A 17,253-nucleotide genomic window follows, 5' to 3' on the forward strand; every position below is an offset into this window, starting at 1 on the left:
ATCTCAATCCTATAATAGGGTGAATCCTGTTGGATCCAGGAGGTAAGGAGCTCAAATGCTAACATGAAAATCATGGGCAACAGTATGTTGACCTCTCTGGTCCCTGTCATAACTGTTGACCTCGTATCGTTTACCTTTACCCTAGCCATCAGTTGTTGGTATCGGAGCCCTATCCATTGCCTGTATTGTGGGCCAAAACCCAGTCTATCCAGGACCGCAAACATGTAGATACACTCTAGAGTGTCAAATACCATTGTGACATCCAATTAGAGCACTAGTATTTGCTCCTGTATTTTACCGGCATATCCCAAGACTCCGGATAATTGTCAGAGATTAAGCTTCATTCCCCTATTTGGCATACAGCCAGATATATCAGGACGGACCAGGGCTGAAATTATTCGCTTCAGCCTAGTCAACAACACTTTGACAAGTATTTTGGCTTCAACATTTAAAAATTATATAGGTCTATTAGAGGCACACTTGTCTGGTGGATTGCCCTCCTTCGGTATTATTACTACTATGTTGGCTAATCTCTGATCTAACTGAAGTCTGTCCTGGTCCCAGGCCTCAAAAAACATCTTGAGCATGAGTGGGGATAGCTTGGCAGCCATGCTTTTATATCATTTGATGGGCAACACATTGGGTGCCACTGCTTTCCCCGATTGTAGATCCCTGATTGTGACAGCAATCTCATCCGCTCCGATCTCTGCCTCCAAAGCTTGCTTGTCTTCAATCGACAACCAAGGGAGTTGACAGTCCTTAAAGTAATCCTGTATATCCTCTGAGGACTTTGCAACAGTGAATGTGTATGTTCTTGAGTAGCAGGACACAAATTCTTTGGCAATTTTAATGTTGCCCCTGGTCAACGTCCCTTCTGTGGTTAAGGATTATAGGTATATAAGCTTCTGATGATGGTAGCATTTGAGGATCAATACAACATCGAACCAACACCCCCCACCTCCCGCCATCCCCCTCCCTTGCACCGCACTTCCCACGTGGAACATTATACAGGCGTATAAACATACAGGCATATATCTGCGCTGGCCAATCCGTTAATTAGAATGGAGAGTCATTAAATAGTGAGTCTGTCGATAGGATCTGAATTTGCTGACGTTGGAAAGATGGAAAGGTCAATGCCCTGGTAGTTGGCCCACGTGGTCCAGATCTTCCCATGCTTCTGCGGGCAACCCCGAGCCTGAAACACCGCCACTTCCGAGGACATACATTTATCTAATGCGGATTTCCATGCCGCCACCCCCGGGGGAAGGAGGACTTCCACTGTTGAGCAATGGCACGCGTGGCCAATGTAAGTCCTAAAAATAGTAAATGTCTTTTGTATATGTTCCCCCCAATATCATCTGTACTGTGGAGAAGAGGTAGTCAAAGATCTGCTGGGAGGTCCCAGCCTAGCACTCGCCCCAGGCAGGACAGTACTCCCAACCAAAAATGATGTAGTGCAGTACAGCCCCAGACCGTGTGTAAAAAGGATCCGTCTTCCAACTTGCATCTGAGGCAGGTGGAGGATGGATTAGCCCCCATCTTCCAGAGATGGAGGCGGGTGTAGTACACCCGGTGAAGATATTTAAACTGGATCAATCAGTATCTAGAAAACACCGCTGAACCCCTGGGGCTGGCGAGGGCCTCAGTCCAGTCATCGTCTGAGAGGGTCGGTACATCTGCCTCCCACGCTGCCCTCGTTCAGTGTCGGTTTGTCTTGGAATGGGTGGCCAGTGTCTGGTAGAGTTGGCGGATTTTATGTCCTCCCAGATCCCCCATCAGCAGTCTACCCTCCAGTGGGTGAAATTCTGGTAATGTCGTAAGGTTCTTAATCAGAGGAGACAGAGCGTGGCAGAGCTGAAGGTATTTATGGAATTGGGACTTGTGTAGATCAAACTCCTCCTACATCCTTTGGAAGGATTTAAGTGTGGGTCTGAGCATCACATCACCCAGCATCAAGATCCCTATAGTATCCCAACGACGGAATCCGGGCAAGGCCGAGACCGGTCGGAGGCGCGTGCCCCGCCAGAGGGGAGTCTCGCACGTCAGCATACCCCACCAACCCATGGACCTGGAGACGCTTCTCCATATCTGAATAACCATGTGACAGGCCGGGGGAGGGCTTCCAGGGTAGAATTGCTGTACAGGAGATCCAGCAGTGGATATACCTCAAGGAAGAGTTGCTCCTCCACGTAGGCCAGATCGTTTTGCGGGTTATACCACCAATCATTAATTACCAGTAGCAGGGATGCCCAGTAGTACGACTGCACGTCCGCCACTGCAATGCCGCCACAGTAGGTAGATTGGACAGAGGTCGCCAGAGCCACCCGGACCGCCCCGCCGCTCCACAAGAAGCTATTCAGGAGTGCATTTATTTGACAAAACCATGACGGTGGGATAGAATATGGGTAGTTTTGCAGTCTGTAGAGCAAGCGTGGCAAGGACACCATTTTAAAAATCTCCCTTCTGTGTTTTTAACCTGCAAGACTCAATTTCTACTGTGATCTCTGTGCCGCAGTCAATCCAATAGTTTCCCTGATCTATTTCCCACGTCCTATAACCTCTAGAATAGAATAGAATAGAAAAGTGGTGCCAGTGCCCTTTTCAGCATGGTCTCAATATTCAAGCATAGCCTGTGGGTTGAGCCAAGGAGCTGCTCTATATTTTCCTTTTAAATAAACTTGATTTGTATTTTGTACTTTTAACTAAGCAATAGGCACACTACTGACAGTCATTTTGAAAATAGCGCAATGTGAACAAAGCAAGCATCTGTATATACTGAACTTTAAACCTTAGGGATAGGAATATATGAAGGTATTCCCCATGCATTTAGGACGCATGTGTTCCGAACGATGTCTTAGTACGAACTTATCTTTAGGACGCATTTGCTCAGCATGCAAGTTGTTCTAACAACTTACCTTGGTGGGGTACTACATGTTGGAATAGTTTAATTTACTATTCCAACTCCAGTCTGCGCAACAGTAGGGAAGGTGTTGGACTTTATATCCAACACCATTCCACTAATACGCCCCCCTCATTAGCACGTCATTGTTACGACTTGCATGCTGAACAAATGCGGGCTAATTCCGCATTCGTTCTCTTGCTGGCGCTGTGTTGGCACAGCGTGATTCCAGCATCATCCGAAAGGACGTTTCCCCAGGGAGACATCTAGAATAACGATATAATCTGCCCTGTGTCAAAGGTAATGATGGCAGTCAGGCACTTGTCCAGAAATGTGCCTGGGCCACCTAAACTAGATGGCTGTAAACAAATACAGTGAAATGACGAGAAGATGCTCTGTACTAAGGATTCCCTCTTCTAGTGCTTACTTTGTAATAAAATAAGTCCCAGGGTTCTCGTCAGGAGGTCAGTGCAGCTTGCAGCACACATTGCCCCTGCCATGCTGCCAATGATAGTAACAACAGGACTACTAACTATAACACGTCTACAAGTGTGATAATTCGGACTATTTCAAGCATCCAAAGCTATAAGAATGGCTTAGGTTGCGCGTAATAGTCATTTTTAATATATCTTGAATAAATAATTACCTGTTGTGGTCATCTCTAAATTAGCCAGATAGTGCCACCTTGTGGCAGATTGTGCCAAGCTAGAACAACAAATGGGACACTATGGGTCAAGCTATGTGTGGCTAGAAAGCAAACAAACAATGACATGAACTGCGTCACATTTATGTGTCATCACACAAATCTAAAAAACCCATCTGCCCACCCAATGGCGGAGCTTCATCATCTGGGATTTTTTTAGAAAGAAAAAACCCCAAAATATCTCATCCAAGAGCCCCTCTAGTTGTTATCGTGGGACATACAAGGAGGGATCCGCCAGTGATGTGCCATTGCCAGGATGGAAATGGTGGTGCTGGGGGAAGCAAAAAGGTGAATTGCAGTGTAAAAATGAAAAAGTGCAAGTTACAATTAACTATTATAATGCCAAAGAACAGTTTATTAGGCGGTCATTATAATGCCAAGATTAAAATAGTGTAATGGTAGTCAAAATAGATGGTGACTATCCACTGATGTTTCAGGAGGTCGACATGTTTCAGCCAGACGGACGGAAAGTAGTCCAGTGGCTTTCTTCAGGACCAAAAAATATATGTAACACTACTGCAACTAAGTGAAAAAAGATCAATAAACACAGAGACCCTACCATGTGACGGTGTTCCAGACCTGGAAAGGGTGTCTCTGGAGAGTAGTTTGTATCCTGAAAAGTAAAACGAACACAAATATACACAATGACACATACAAAATGGACACAGACATTAGACCATAGAATGTTGAAATCAGAAGCCACATAGATCAGTGCTGTTGTCAGTGCATTATATCAGCAGACTGATATTGGTATCCATATGGTATGCCAATTATGAACTCACCCAGACCAATCTTGGGATCGGACCTCACCTCTCCTGGCACTCGCTCAGGCAATGAGGCCCCGCTCTGATGACATGTAAAAGAAAAGGAAAATATATAGCAAGAAAAACATATTATCCTGACATTCAATTATATTTTATATACAATCATGACCATTGACTGTGCCAAGCGCTGATGTTGACAATTAAGTGCCAGTGCCTAGCACCTGAAACCAACAGCTCAAATTAAGCACTCTCCTCTTGCAACCTATCTATCTATGTCTTCTTTTTTCTCTTGTAATTAATGATATTGCCTGTCCCTTGATCAACGTTTTGTATGCCTCTAATAGTTTGATCCCTGAGATTACAGTTCCGTAATTTTCTGTCAGTGCCAGTAATGACCCCTCCATATATCCTTGCTTTTAATATACTAGGGGTCCAGAATTCAATCGCTGACATCTTTAGCCATCCCCCATACTTCAACCCAAACAGGAGAGGGGTCCAAGATTCCTTTCGCCAGATGTCTGGCCTTGGCAAATTGGCCAATTTGAAAATGCTGCATCATAATATAGTCTACAACAAGCATTTGCAATGCAATAGGTCTCACATTTACACAAGTTTGAGCTATTGACATTGTAAATGACAATGCCTTTTATTTTTGTTTTCCTTTTTAAAACATAAATAAAAGGCTGTGGGCCATATGTAGGAAGCCTAATTGCGAACACAAATGCTGAAATTCGCAGAATTTCAGCATTTGCGATCGCAATTTGGGCAGTGTGCTATGTGGCACACAAAAACTTTCACGCAAAATAAGGAATCGCAAAATTTGCGATTCCTTATTTTGCATTTGCATTTAAGGAATCGCAAATTGCGATTCCTCAAATGAAATGTAGGAAGCACCCAAGTTGTGCGAATTTTGTCTTAAGGAATCGCAAATTACCACCAACTTGAGGTTGGTGGTAATTTGCGATTTCTTTGAAAAATGCATTTTTTTGCATTTTTCAAAGTACCATGTGATGCACATACATGCCCTTAGCGCATGTAGGTGCACCACATGTGCACACATGTTTATTTCAGGGGTGCAAAAGGGTGTCCTATTGACACCCTTGCACCCTTAAAAATGCATTCTCAATTTGCGATTCTCTAATTGAGAATCGCAAATTGAGAATGTCTTCCCATTCATTCCTATGGGCCTTCTAGCCCATAGGAATGAATGAGAAGGTATTCCTTATTAGCGAATCTCAATATGCGATTCGTAAATAAGGAATAAGTGGGATTCGCAAAAAATTGTGCTTATCCTACCTACATTGCGTTTTGCGATTCTCTAATTGTGATTATCTAAAAATCGCTATTTGAGAATTGCAAAACACAAATTACCTACATATGGCCCTTTGTCATTTACAATGCCAATAGCTTAAACTTGCGTAAATGCAAGACCTATTGCATTGCAAATGCTTGTTTTTAATGTTGTTAGACAATTAAAAGAAGTCTTAATACAGCTTTACATTATACATTGAAAATGTGTAGAGGATCACACAGTAGTCAGTTGGAGAAATTCAGGGTACGTCCCGCAGGTGGATGCTATATAGGCAAAAACGTACCCACAAGACTACAACACCCGTATTTGCCAACTTCATTGTGTGAACCTCCAGATGATGAAACGCTGAGCCGCTCAGGTAGTAAGCAGAAATGTAACTTGCAAATTCGCACAGATCTCTTTGTTGAGTGTGCCCCCCGCTGAGATTAGCCCCCACCGAGGAGCCTTCACCAGGCGCTGGAACCGTGAACGTTCAATCTAAGCGGGAGGCCGTCAGCACCGAGTACCGTCCGTGGAGCAAGGCTGCCAGAGAGGCTTTCTTTCAGGCGGAGCGCCCCGACCCCCTCCGTCCCCTCACCTCTGGGCGCTGGTACCCAGCTCAGAACTCTCCATAAGGCCCTCGTGATTAACAACCCTGTGGGTCCGGTCTGAGCGTGAGGGGTTTCAGCACCAAACTCAGTGGTGCGATAAAGCTGTTAAGAGGCATCCAGAGCGGAGCACCCACAGCCTGCAACGGCAGCCCCCCAAACCCCCTCCCCAGGCCCTGCCGGCTCAGTACTGAGTAATGGGCGTTGGGGTGCGGGGTAGACTACTCAAAGCCGGACAGAGGACACGGGAATGTGCATTTTCCAATCCCGTTATTTCTATTTCACTGCGAGAGAGGGTGGCGTTAGTGGTAACTACAGTAAATACAGGAAACATGCGAAAGTGCTGCGGCTGCACCCCAAAAGGAAGGACTACCCCCTCCGGTGCCACATCCTGCAAGCAAAATGGTGGCTGGTTGGGTGGGGTACCTGCATTACCCAAATATTATCATCGGCTCTGACCCTTAAAGTAGACATTTTCTCGAGAATCATTTAAATATGTATTGGTTTTCGTCAACTGCTACCCGACTCATGGTGCCAAAAAACTTGTGCCCACAGAATACACATGCTTCGAGGATCCTGAGGCGCTTTTCATGGCACTACATTTTATGGTTGAGGATTACGTTTTGCAATCAAATTGAATTATATTATTCCCTCGCTCACTTCAATCTGTTCCATCGGATGATCCTCGTCCTGTGCGAAAAGCATAGATACCAGCATCTGACAAACAAAGAGGGAGAGTTAAATGGGAAAATGAATGTCCCTAACCAGCGGCCCAATGCTTTATTGTTTATTATGCAACTCAGGCCGCGTCATTGTTGCTTAATATCTATAAAGAAATACAAACGTAAAATAATTTTAAACTAACGTGTGGCGAGGTCAACAGGTGAACATACACATTTCTCTTTTAGAGCCATCCCACTTGGACGGGCTCGGGTTGACTTGCAGCTGGCGTAAAAGGTGTATTATCTTCTTTATGGGGCCATCTGTTTGGACGCATAAAGAAGATAAGAAACCTTTTACCACAGCAGTAAGTCAAAGAAGCCGTCTGAAAGGGACGGCTCTAAAAGAGAAAAGAGTACGTCACAGGATGCTCCTTTCCAGTGGATGGCCACCGTTTAGCATGAACGCTGATGCAAGCCAATGGAAAAGAGGGGCGGGGCTTAACCCTCGCTAGTGAAACTACCTCTAAAACATTAAATCTTGCAAGCTCGACTGTGCATGTGCGCAGCCGACGCCAGCTCGACCTAAAAAAAAATATAATGGGCACCTGAGTAAAACGTATATTGTTTCACTACTGTAGTTGTGCTTGCCATATATCAAGAATTCCAAGTGCATTGGGGCCCCAACCTCCCGGGCGTCTCTCTTGGTTTCCCTAATTCTGCATCAATCACCAGATTTAGATTTCCACCAAGCACTGGAATGCCTAGGAGGAGCTGAAGCAACAAGAAACTAATCTCTAGGGGTGTGGAAGCTTGAAATTTAAGTAGGACATAGACTGCCTAAAGTTTAGCGTCATTCCTTCCCTCGGCCTGGTCTGTGTCACATATCTCCCTTACATATGATATCGGCACATGATTGTTGGGGGATGAATGGTGCCGACTACTTTACTAGGAAACCCACTCCCCTGGAATTGAAGGTGTAATCCCCATGTGGGTACACCTTGTAGCCATACTTGTCAAGTGCCTTACAATGATTTCCTTAGGTGTGTCTCCTGTACCATGACAACATCTGGGGAGGGCCGTTTAAGGTATTGCATAACAACTCCTCTTTTAAGTTTACTGCCCATGCCATTTTCGTGCCAGGACAAGACCTTTAATGTGATTACTGTCGTCATCTAGGTCTTGTCCCTCCCTTTCCTGGATTATTTCTGGATAGTTTTCTCGTCCCAAACATCTCTATACTGGGTACATATATATGTTTCCCCTCTTTCCAGATTAAACTCTGCTGGTGACTATAGTAGAACTTAATGAAAGCAGTCCCCAACCCTCTCTACTTATCCCTTCACTGAACTCTCCCTTCCCTGTAGCCCTGCATGTTAAGTTCCAAACTACCCCCCCAACTTGCAGAGTTAACATTAATAATTTAATGTTAAAATATAATAATAATTAAATCTAATTTAATGTTAAAATATATAAAAATAGTGCATATTTAGTTTTACATTATTATTTAAATTCAATTTGGGTTATTGAATATGTTATAATTAAATAATCAATATGTACTATTTTTACATTAAATTATATACATATTTATTTTGAATTATTTTAAATAATTAAATTTAACATTATTAACTATGGGATTTTTTTTAATCTGTATCTCCATTATTTTCTATAGGAAGATGTTCCAGTTCCAGTGGTAGGCCATGTGTAGGGATGTATAACGTTACAACGCATACATTTACATCGCGGTACATTACAATGCGGTTTTTACAACGCAAGTCGTTACAACGACTTACGTTGGAGGGCGCTGGACTTAAGAGTAGTGTAATTTACTATTCCAACTCTAGTCTACATACAGTAGGGAAGGTGTTGGATAGTAAATTATACTATTCCTTGTCCTAGAGCCCCATCCAGCGCAAGTTGTTGTAACAACTTGCATTGTGAAAACCGCAATGTACTAGCATCGCAATGTAATCCCCGCGTTTTAAGCGATGTTTCCCATGTGTAGTGCTGGACTTACTACAAAAGTGTAAGGGCCTGATTTAGAGTTTGGCGGTTGGATTACTACATCGCAAATGTGACGGATATCCTGTTCAACTTGTTACAAGTGCAATTGTTTGTAATGCACTTGAAATAAGGTGGACAGGATATCCATCACATTTGTGACAGAGTAACCCCTCCGCCAATCTCTAAATCAGGCCCTAAGTTAGAACAGAAGTGCAATTTGTGAATACCATAAAACAGTAAACTTACTCAAAAGTGTAAACTTACCCAAATGTGTAAGTTACCTTTGTAAATCAGGCCCTCTCAGTCAACCATCACTTTAGCTTTTCTTGCTCAACGAATAGGCTCCAACCATGTACTGGCAAACTCACTGTAGTCAACAGAATAATGTAAACTAGGTTATCAAACTTTGCTGAAAAACCCAGTGGCATAAGCAGGGCACAATCGCCTTAGTCAATAATATCTCCATCGCCCTAGACACCCTGCAGGACATATGCTTTACCCAATTTTCACCTCCAACAACCACGTCAAATACATCCATATCACAGAACTCACATGGACCAATCACACCATCGTCCACTTCAGAATCTCCAGCCCCCACACCACTACCCCCAAGATGAACAACCCCCCCCCCATCAGAGGTGGAACAAAATCTCAGAGACTAGCTGGGCGAACACCCACAACACCTCCAAGCCTGCTACTGCCACCAACCTCCAACAGGGAGTGAAAACTTCAGTGCCTGGATCACCAATTGCGATGACAGCGTCATCCCCATCAAAAGCAGCATCCAGAGAAAATCCTACAAAAAGGCCAGCTAGTACACCCAGGAACCCAGAACTGCGAAACAAGACAGCAAACAGTTGAAGAGGAGATGGCGCACCAGCAAGGACACCTCTGACAGGGCAACCTTCAAGACCTTCCTCAACCTCTACCACCGCCTGCTGAGGCCAACAAATAAGACAGCTCTTGCTGCACACATCAAAACCAGTGCCAACAGCAGCAAGGAATTTTTCAACATTGTTAAGAAATTCTCCAACCCGGATGCCAGCGAAAACAACATCAAACCATCATAGGAGCTGTGCAACAAACTCACCCACTTCTTCCATTACAACATCGCAAACATATACAGAAACCCAACCCACATCTACAGACTTTCTCGCTAGATGCACCACTAAGGTAACCAACATGAACCACACACCATTTCCCAAAACGTGGAAACATGCCAAAGTCAGCCCACAACTCCAAAAAAGCCTCCGTCGACCCCAGTGAACTCAAAAACTACCAGCCAATCTCCCTGCTCCCATTCCCAGTGAAGGTACTGGAAAAGATCATCAATAACCAACTCATGACACACATAGAGCAGAACCAGCTACTTGACGCCTCCAATCCAGCTTTCACAGCAATCTCAGCATCAACGACATGGGAACCCTCCTCGACTGTGGACAAACAGCAGTTTTGACCCTCCTCAACCTCTCGGCAACCGTCAACTCTGTATCCCGCATCACACTAATCGAAAGACTCCACCACATCGGCATCCAAGGGGAGGCGCTCCAATGGATCACCTCCTTCGTCACCATAAGAACCCAGAGGATCCACCTCCCATCTTTCACCTCTGAACCCATGGTGATGACCTGCGGTGTCCCCCAGGGCTCATCCCTCAGCCCCATGCTCTTCAACACATATATAACCCCTCTGGCTAACATAATTTCCTATGCAGACGATACCCAACTCATACTCCTAATCACGGATGACCCCACCACCACCAGACCAACTTCCACAGATGCCTGACAAATGTCGCCAACTGGATGAAGATCAACTCCCTACAGCCGAACACAGACAAGATGGAAGTACTGATCTTTGGCAACAGCAGCAACACATGGAACGACTCCTGGTGGCTATCAGAACTAGGACCTGCACCCACTCCCTCCAACTACACCAGACACCTTGGAATCATAATTGACAATAAACTCACCATGAAATCAGAGATCAGCGCTGTCTCCTACACCTCCTTCCTCACTCTGCGCATGCTACATAAGATCTTTAAGTGGCTACCCCTATACACGAGACACACAGTGACACAAGCCATCATCACCAGTGACTGGACTACGGCAATGCCCTCTATGTAGGAATCGCTGCACACCTCTACAGAGACTTCAGACCATACACAACACTGCAGCCAGACTCATCCTTGGCCTTTTCCGATTAACCCACATCACACCCCACCTCAGGAAACTCAACTAGCTCCCCGTACATAAGAGATACCAAATCAAGCTGCTGACCTACACACACAAGGCTCTACACAACCAAGGACCTGCGTACATTGATCACCACCTCAACTTCCACCAACCGTTGAGAAAACTACACTCCACCTCCCCTTCACTTGCCCATACTCCCGCCTCTACCAAAGCAGAAGTGGAGGACTCTCCTCCCGCTTCACAACAAAGACCCAGATCAGCCTCCCCATGCACCTCCGGACCATCACCTCACTTCCAAAAATCCAAATGGCCCTCAAGATCTGGCAGTTCGAATAAATCTCTGGGACTTGCAAGCGCCTCGATACCCTATCAGGTAATTAGCCACATTTTATATATCCATATTAGTTGTTTGATTGATTGAATATACAAGATAGCACTTTGGATCTCCAGCAAGGCTGCTCAGTGTCTCTCAGGGGATTAAAGCCAGATTTATTATTGCCCAAGATATTATTAGCTTGGACATAGTAATGCCACTGACAAACTGTAGCTTTCGCTTATAGTTTTAACAGTAAAGAGAAAAGAAACCCTCTGAGAAGCCCGCTGAAGCCTAATAAATGTTAAACAGAAAAATATAACAGGCAGGAAAAATGCTCTAATTGTGAATTTGCAATTTTAATGAACCAGTGCATCGCCGTCAGAGCCACTGGAGCTACAATGCTACATTCACTTAATTTCTGACCTTATTTTACAAGCAGAGGGTAGGACATGTGGTTTGATATGAAACTTAAGATAGCCGCAAATGTGCAGATGCCCAGCTCTTCTCATGGGAATAATACAAGAAGACCTTTTGACAGGAATACACCAGGGTACGGTAGCAAGCTGACTTTACTAAATCTGCAGTTTCTTCCTTGTCTATGCCAACTTCAAAAAGAAACTACGCTTACTCGAGAAGCCAGGCTAAGGGTGCAATGTACCATACCATACCATAGCATTTATAAAGCGCTTGGCTACCACCAACTGCTGTGTCCCGTACCGTACTAGACCGAAATACAAGATGGCAGTGCAATCAAAATGCATGTCAATGTGTAATAGTGGAAATGCTTTGGTAGTACTTTAAGCAAATCTAAAAAGGAATTTACAGGTTAGATCAATATTTTTTTGTACCTGAACTGTCGAGGCACGTGTTTTTTTTAGAAGAGAGGCGGCTCATGTTTCTTTCGGTACTGTAAGAAGACGTAAATTAGCAGTTGGTAAGGCCCAAATAAAGAGAACTGTGCATTTGTGAGAATCCTTGATAAACATTGGGAGGGAGCAGTCCCGAGGCACGGTGTGGGGTTAGTAGTTTATTTAGGAGCCATCATCTCCTCTGAGAAGTTACATTTTAACTAAAGTTGGATTATTTCCCATATGGATTATTAGACTTTGGAATTAAAGTAATTTTGTACCATGTTGAAATTGCCTGCTGGGCAGTCTGGCACTCTGCCACTGTAAAATGGGCCAGCATGAAAGGGCCAGTGTGTGGACATTTTTTCTTTTTTTTTAGTCCTGTGGGCTGTGACGGGTTCAAAAAACAGTTCCACACACAGGTCCTTTCAAGCGGGCTCATCTGGCAGTGTCAGAATGCCAAACTGCCTAACAACCCAGGCCAAAACTGATTACGTACCATCTCCCACCAGGTCTTCTGTTGTTTAGTAATGGTATCTTTAGTAAACGGGTCATTGAGCTCTTTCAACAACCCAAGGAGTTCTTTACAGATATTCGTACTTCTCTAGTTCTGATCGGTAATTTGTCATATTTAGCTTTAAATATAGCACTTCATAAATTTTCTGCACTTCATCCACTAATGGTTGAGGTTTGTATTGTGATCCCTTCAACCATGCCATTTCTGCCTTCCTCAAATGAGCCTTATACGTTCTGCAGAAAATCATGTGACAAATAGACCACAAAATCCTGAATCTATGTGCAAACCAGTCAGGCAAACAAATACAAACCACTTCCGGTCTATTTGTTTTAAACTTTATTTTATCATGCCTTTCTATAAATCCAATATCATGTCTTCAAATACGTTTAACAATGCACTCGTATCAAACTGGATTTGCAGTTCTTCTTTGTTAAAAGAGTTGTATGAATTATCTCCATAAAATGAGTGCCACTATTTTTTTTCTTTAATAGAGACTCACAATTTATCTCTTCCAAATTCTCCCTCAATGTATATGTTTTACATTCCCAATTACCCCTTGTTTTAGAGGTTTTGCAGTCTCTCTTAATTGGGTTTCCCATTTTCAAATGGGTATCCTCTATATTAACGAGATGCACGTTTTCCTCCTTGAAAGGGATTTACTAATTCAGCTTCTTGCAGAGTCTTCACAATTTATTCTCCTTCAAAGGGGTTTCCAAGATCTCCTTCTTTAAAGGGGTTTAAAGAGTTACTTTTTTCAAAGTGGTGGCACATTTTTACATTTCAAGCTTGTTTTCCAATTTTTCTCCATAATGTCGGTTTGAATCTGTGATTCCTTAAATTTAATTCCCAATGTATGTTTCTTCAAAGGAGGTTTCACAAATGTACTTTCTTCAAAAGGGTTGTCACTGAATTCTCCTATTTAAAACTACTTTCACAATGCGCCTTTCACTCTGTTTATGTTCTCTCAGAGCAAGACAGATGAATTCACGGCTGAGTTTCTTGCTTCAAAGACAGGATACTGTGTCTGAGCAGAATGAATCTACTGTGGAGGAAACCGAGAGACTCAACAAGGCCACAAGGTGAGAGTGCAATACAGAGATTACCGGTTCCGGTGGAGGCTAAAGTCATGGGCCATTTTATGTGGGTGGGTTGATGGAGATGAACTGGGGATCATGACAACATAATCACGCGAGCGCCCATGTGTCTGTGGCATCAGTGTGCTAACAGCACACCCTCATGCATCATACATCAAGTGCAGTATCTGTCTATAGAAATACAAGGCGTCTTGGGTGGGAAACGGCCATTACAACGAAGCCGTTTCCACGAAATCGTTAACCACGCATGCAGTACAACGCATGCGTGGTTACCACGAAAGCCTTTACCACGCATACCTTTACTACGAGGTTTGTAGTAAAGGTATATGTGGTAAAGGTAAGAAGTAAAAAAAGGGGGGCTTGGGGGGTCTCCCCCCCAAAAAAACTCACCTGAAGTCACGTCAGGTTATGTATTTAATCAGCGTCGTTTAAGAGAAAAAGGAAAATAAACTTCCGCTTTCTCTTAACGACGTATGACGTCACCACGCAAGCAATCGAGGTAAATGTTATGCGTGGTAAACGAATTCCGTTGCAACGGAATTCGTTGTAACGTCATACATTTGTCTTGGGTTTCTGGGCTGGATGAGGTGTAAAGCCAATCCAACAAACAGAGATCTACCTTTAGCAGTCTTACTTTAAAATGGACAATCCCCTCACTTTCCAGGGAATGATTGCAGCGCTTTCTTTACAGTAATTAACCCTAAAAAAACATATTCACGACTGTTATGTGGTTGCACCTTCCATGATCGTTCTCAAATTAATTTTAAAATGTAGCTGGTCTCATACATCCTTACCCCACTGTGCACTTTCTGTACAATAAAAAAAATGGCTCCACCTTTTAATCACAGCCATTGTGGCATATCAGTGGTCTTGCTACTTTGCCCAATCCCGTCACTTTGATCCCATCCATGGACTTCCTTCAAGGGCTGACCCTTGAATAAATTAAAATAAAATAAAATAAAATACAACTACCAAGGGTGCGTCACAGCACTTTCTGGCATGGAGAGCCAGTACCTCTTTTACCCACTGAACTCAATTGGTGCCTCTTTCACCCACTAAGGTAAGTGGCTGTGGAGTGTTTATACTACAGGGGAGGTTAGTAGGTGGAAATAAACTCAGAGGAAGATCCTGTGCTATAGATTCATGAAATGCTATTGACGGATATCTTTCTTCTTTATCATACGCAGGCCCTCATTGGAGGAGGTGATGAGCTGGAGCCGGTCTCTTGAAACTCTGCTCTCCTCCAGCTGTAAGTGGTTCTCTTCTTCCTCTCATGTCAGATTCCCATGTTCCAGTCTGGACTTCCAGGCTCTCACCTGGTCCTCCTTATGCTTCACCTTTCACAGAAAGTACAAGTACTTGTATAGTGAGTGAATGAATGAACTTATTTGGTGCAGCCCTAAATTCTACATCCTCAGGCTACCTTCTGGTTGATTGAAAGGTCAAGTGGAATTCAATAAAGATGTGTAAGATGTTTTGTTGAAAGTGAGTTGGCTGGGCTTGACACAGTTGTCCATGTTTGGCCTATTCCACGACCAGGATCATTAAAAGTCAAAGTATCTGTCCTCTTTTGAGCAGTTTTAGATTGAGCATCCAAAGGACAAATACTTTATTTTACTGTGGACTTTTGGATTACTCCACAGATTTTAAGGTCTCGCTGAGTGAACGTGCATGCGTTCTCAGCGAGACTTAAGTAACGGCTCTCAAAAATGCACCCAAAGACGGATTACCTACAGTGCATGTGTGCGAGCGCGTGCACATCGCACACCATTTGCCTCAATCAATCAATCAATCAAAGCATTTAAATAGCGCACTACTCACCCGGAGGGTCTCAAGGCGCTTGGGGAGGGGGGTCCGCTACTGCTCGAACAGCCAGGTCTTGAGCTGCTTCCTGAAGGCGAGGTGGTCTTGGGTCAGGTGGAGGCGGGTCGGGAGGGAGTTCCAAGTCTTGGCGGCCAGGTAGGAGAAGGACCTTCCTCCTGGGGTGGCTCTTCGGATGCGGGGGACGGCGGCGAAGGCGTGGCTGGTCGATCGAAGCTGGCGTGTGGGAGTGTAGAAGTTGAGGCGGCTGTTGAGGTATCCTGGGCCTTGGTTGTGCAGGGCTTTGTGTGCGTGGGTGAGGAGACGGAAGGTGATTCTCTTGTTGACCGGGAGCCAGTGCAGGTCTCTCAGGTGTCCGGAGATGTGGCTGTGTCGGGGGATGTCGAGGATGAGTCTTGCTGAGGCGTTCTGGATCCGCTGGAGTCTCTTCTGGAGTTTGGCAGTGGTTCCGGCATAGAGGGAGTTTCCGTAGTCCAGTCGACTGGTGACGAGGGCCTGGGTAACCGTCTTCCTGGTCTCGGTGGGGATCCACCGGAAGATCTTACGTAGCATGCGCAGGATGTTGAAGCACGACGAGGAGACGGCGTTGACTTATCTGGTCATGGAGAGGGAGCGGTCCAGGATGAAGCCCAGGTTGCGTGCGTGGTCTGTTGGTTTGGGTGCGCTGCCCAGGGCAGGGGGCCACCTGGAGTCATCCCAGGCGGAGGGCGAGGAGCCCAGGATGAGGACCTCCGTCTTGTCCGAGTTCAGCTTCAGGCGGCTGTTCATCATCCACTTGGCTACGTCTGTCATCCCTTCGTGTAGGTTGGCTCTGGTGGTGGCGGGGTCGTTGGTGAGGGAGAGGATCAGCTGGGTGTCGTCGGCGTAAGAGATGATGTTGAGGTTGTGTTGGCGTGCGATGGCCGCAAGGGGGCTCATGTAGACATTGAAGAGGGTGGGGCTGAGCGAGGAGCCTTGAGGAACGCCGCAGATGACTTCGGTGGCTGCTGATCTGAACGGGGGGAGGCGGACTCTCTGTGTCCTTCCGGCGAGGAAGGAGATGATCCATTCAAGTGCCTTCTCTTGGATTCCGACGTTGCAGAGGCGCTGCACTAGGGTGCGGTGGCAGACCGTGTCGAAAGCCGCGGAGAGGTCCAAGAGGATGGGGGCCGCTGTTTCCCCGTTGTCGAGCAGGGCTCGGATGTCATCAGTGGCTGCGATGAGGGCGGTCTCGGTGCTGTGGTTGGCCCGGAAGCCAGACTGCGAGCGGTCGAGGGATCCATTCGTCTCTAGGAAGGCGGCCAGCTGCTTGTGGACGGTCTTCTCAATGACTTTGGCCGGAAACGGGAGGAGCGAGATGGGGCGGTAGTTTTTGAGTTCGGTGGGGTCCGCTGATGGTTTCTTCAGTAGAGCGCTGAGTTCGGCGTGCTTCCAGCTCTCTGGGAAGGTAGCAGTGTCGAAGGAGGTGTTGATGATGTCCCGCAGGTGGGGTGCGATGACGGCGTCGGCCTTGTTGAAGACGTGGTGCGGGCAGGGGTCGGTTGGAGATCCGGAGTGG

The 17,253-nt window shown here is 45.3% G+C and overlaps 1 protein-coding gene across 1 annotated transcript in view; it reads left to right on the forward strand.

The window, feature by feature from the left end:
- The window catches only part of LOC144773266 (regulator of G-protein signaling 5-like), a 142,050-nt gene that overhangs the window by 73,573 nt on the left and 51,224 nt on the right, over nt 1–17,253 (forward strand). Inside the window, exons 4-5 of the mRNA XM_078658178.1 lie at nt 13,770–13,880; nt 15,083–15,144. Coding sequence (XP_078514304.1) covers nt 13,770–13,880; nt 15,083–15,144 — 173 coding nt within the window. The remainder of the gene's footprint in view (nt 1–13,769; nt 13,881–15,082; nt 15,145–17,253) is intronic.

Source organism: Lissotriton helveticus, chromosome 1_1, assembly GCF_964261635.1.
Source record: "Lissotriton helveticus chromosome 1_1, aLisHel1.1, whole genome shotgun sequence".
NCBI lineage: Eukaryota > Metazoa > Chordata > Amphibia > Caudata > Salamandridae > Lissotriton > Lissotriton helveticus.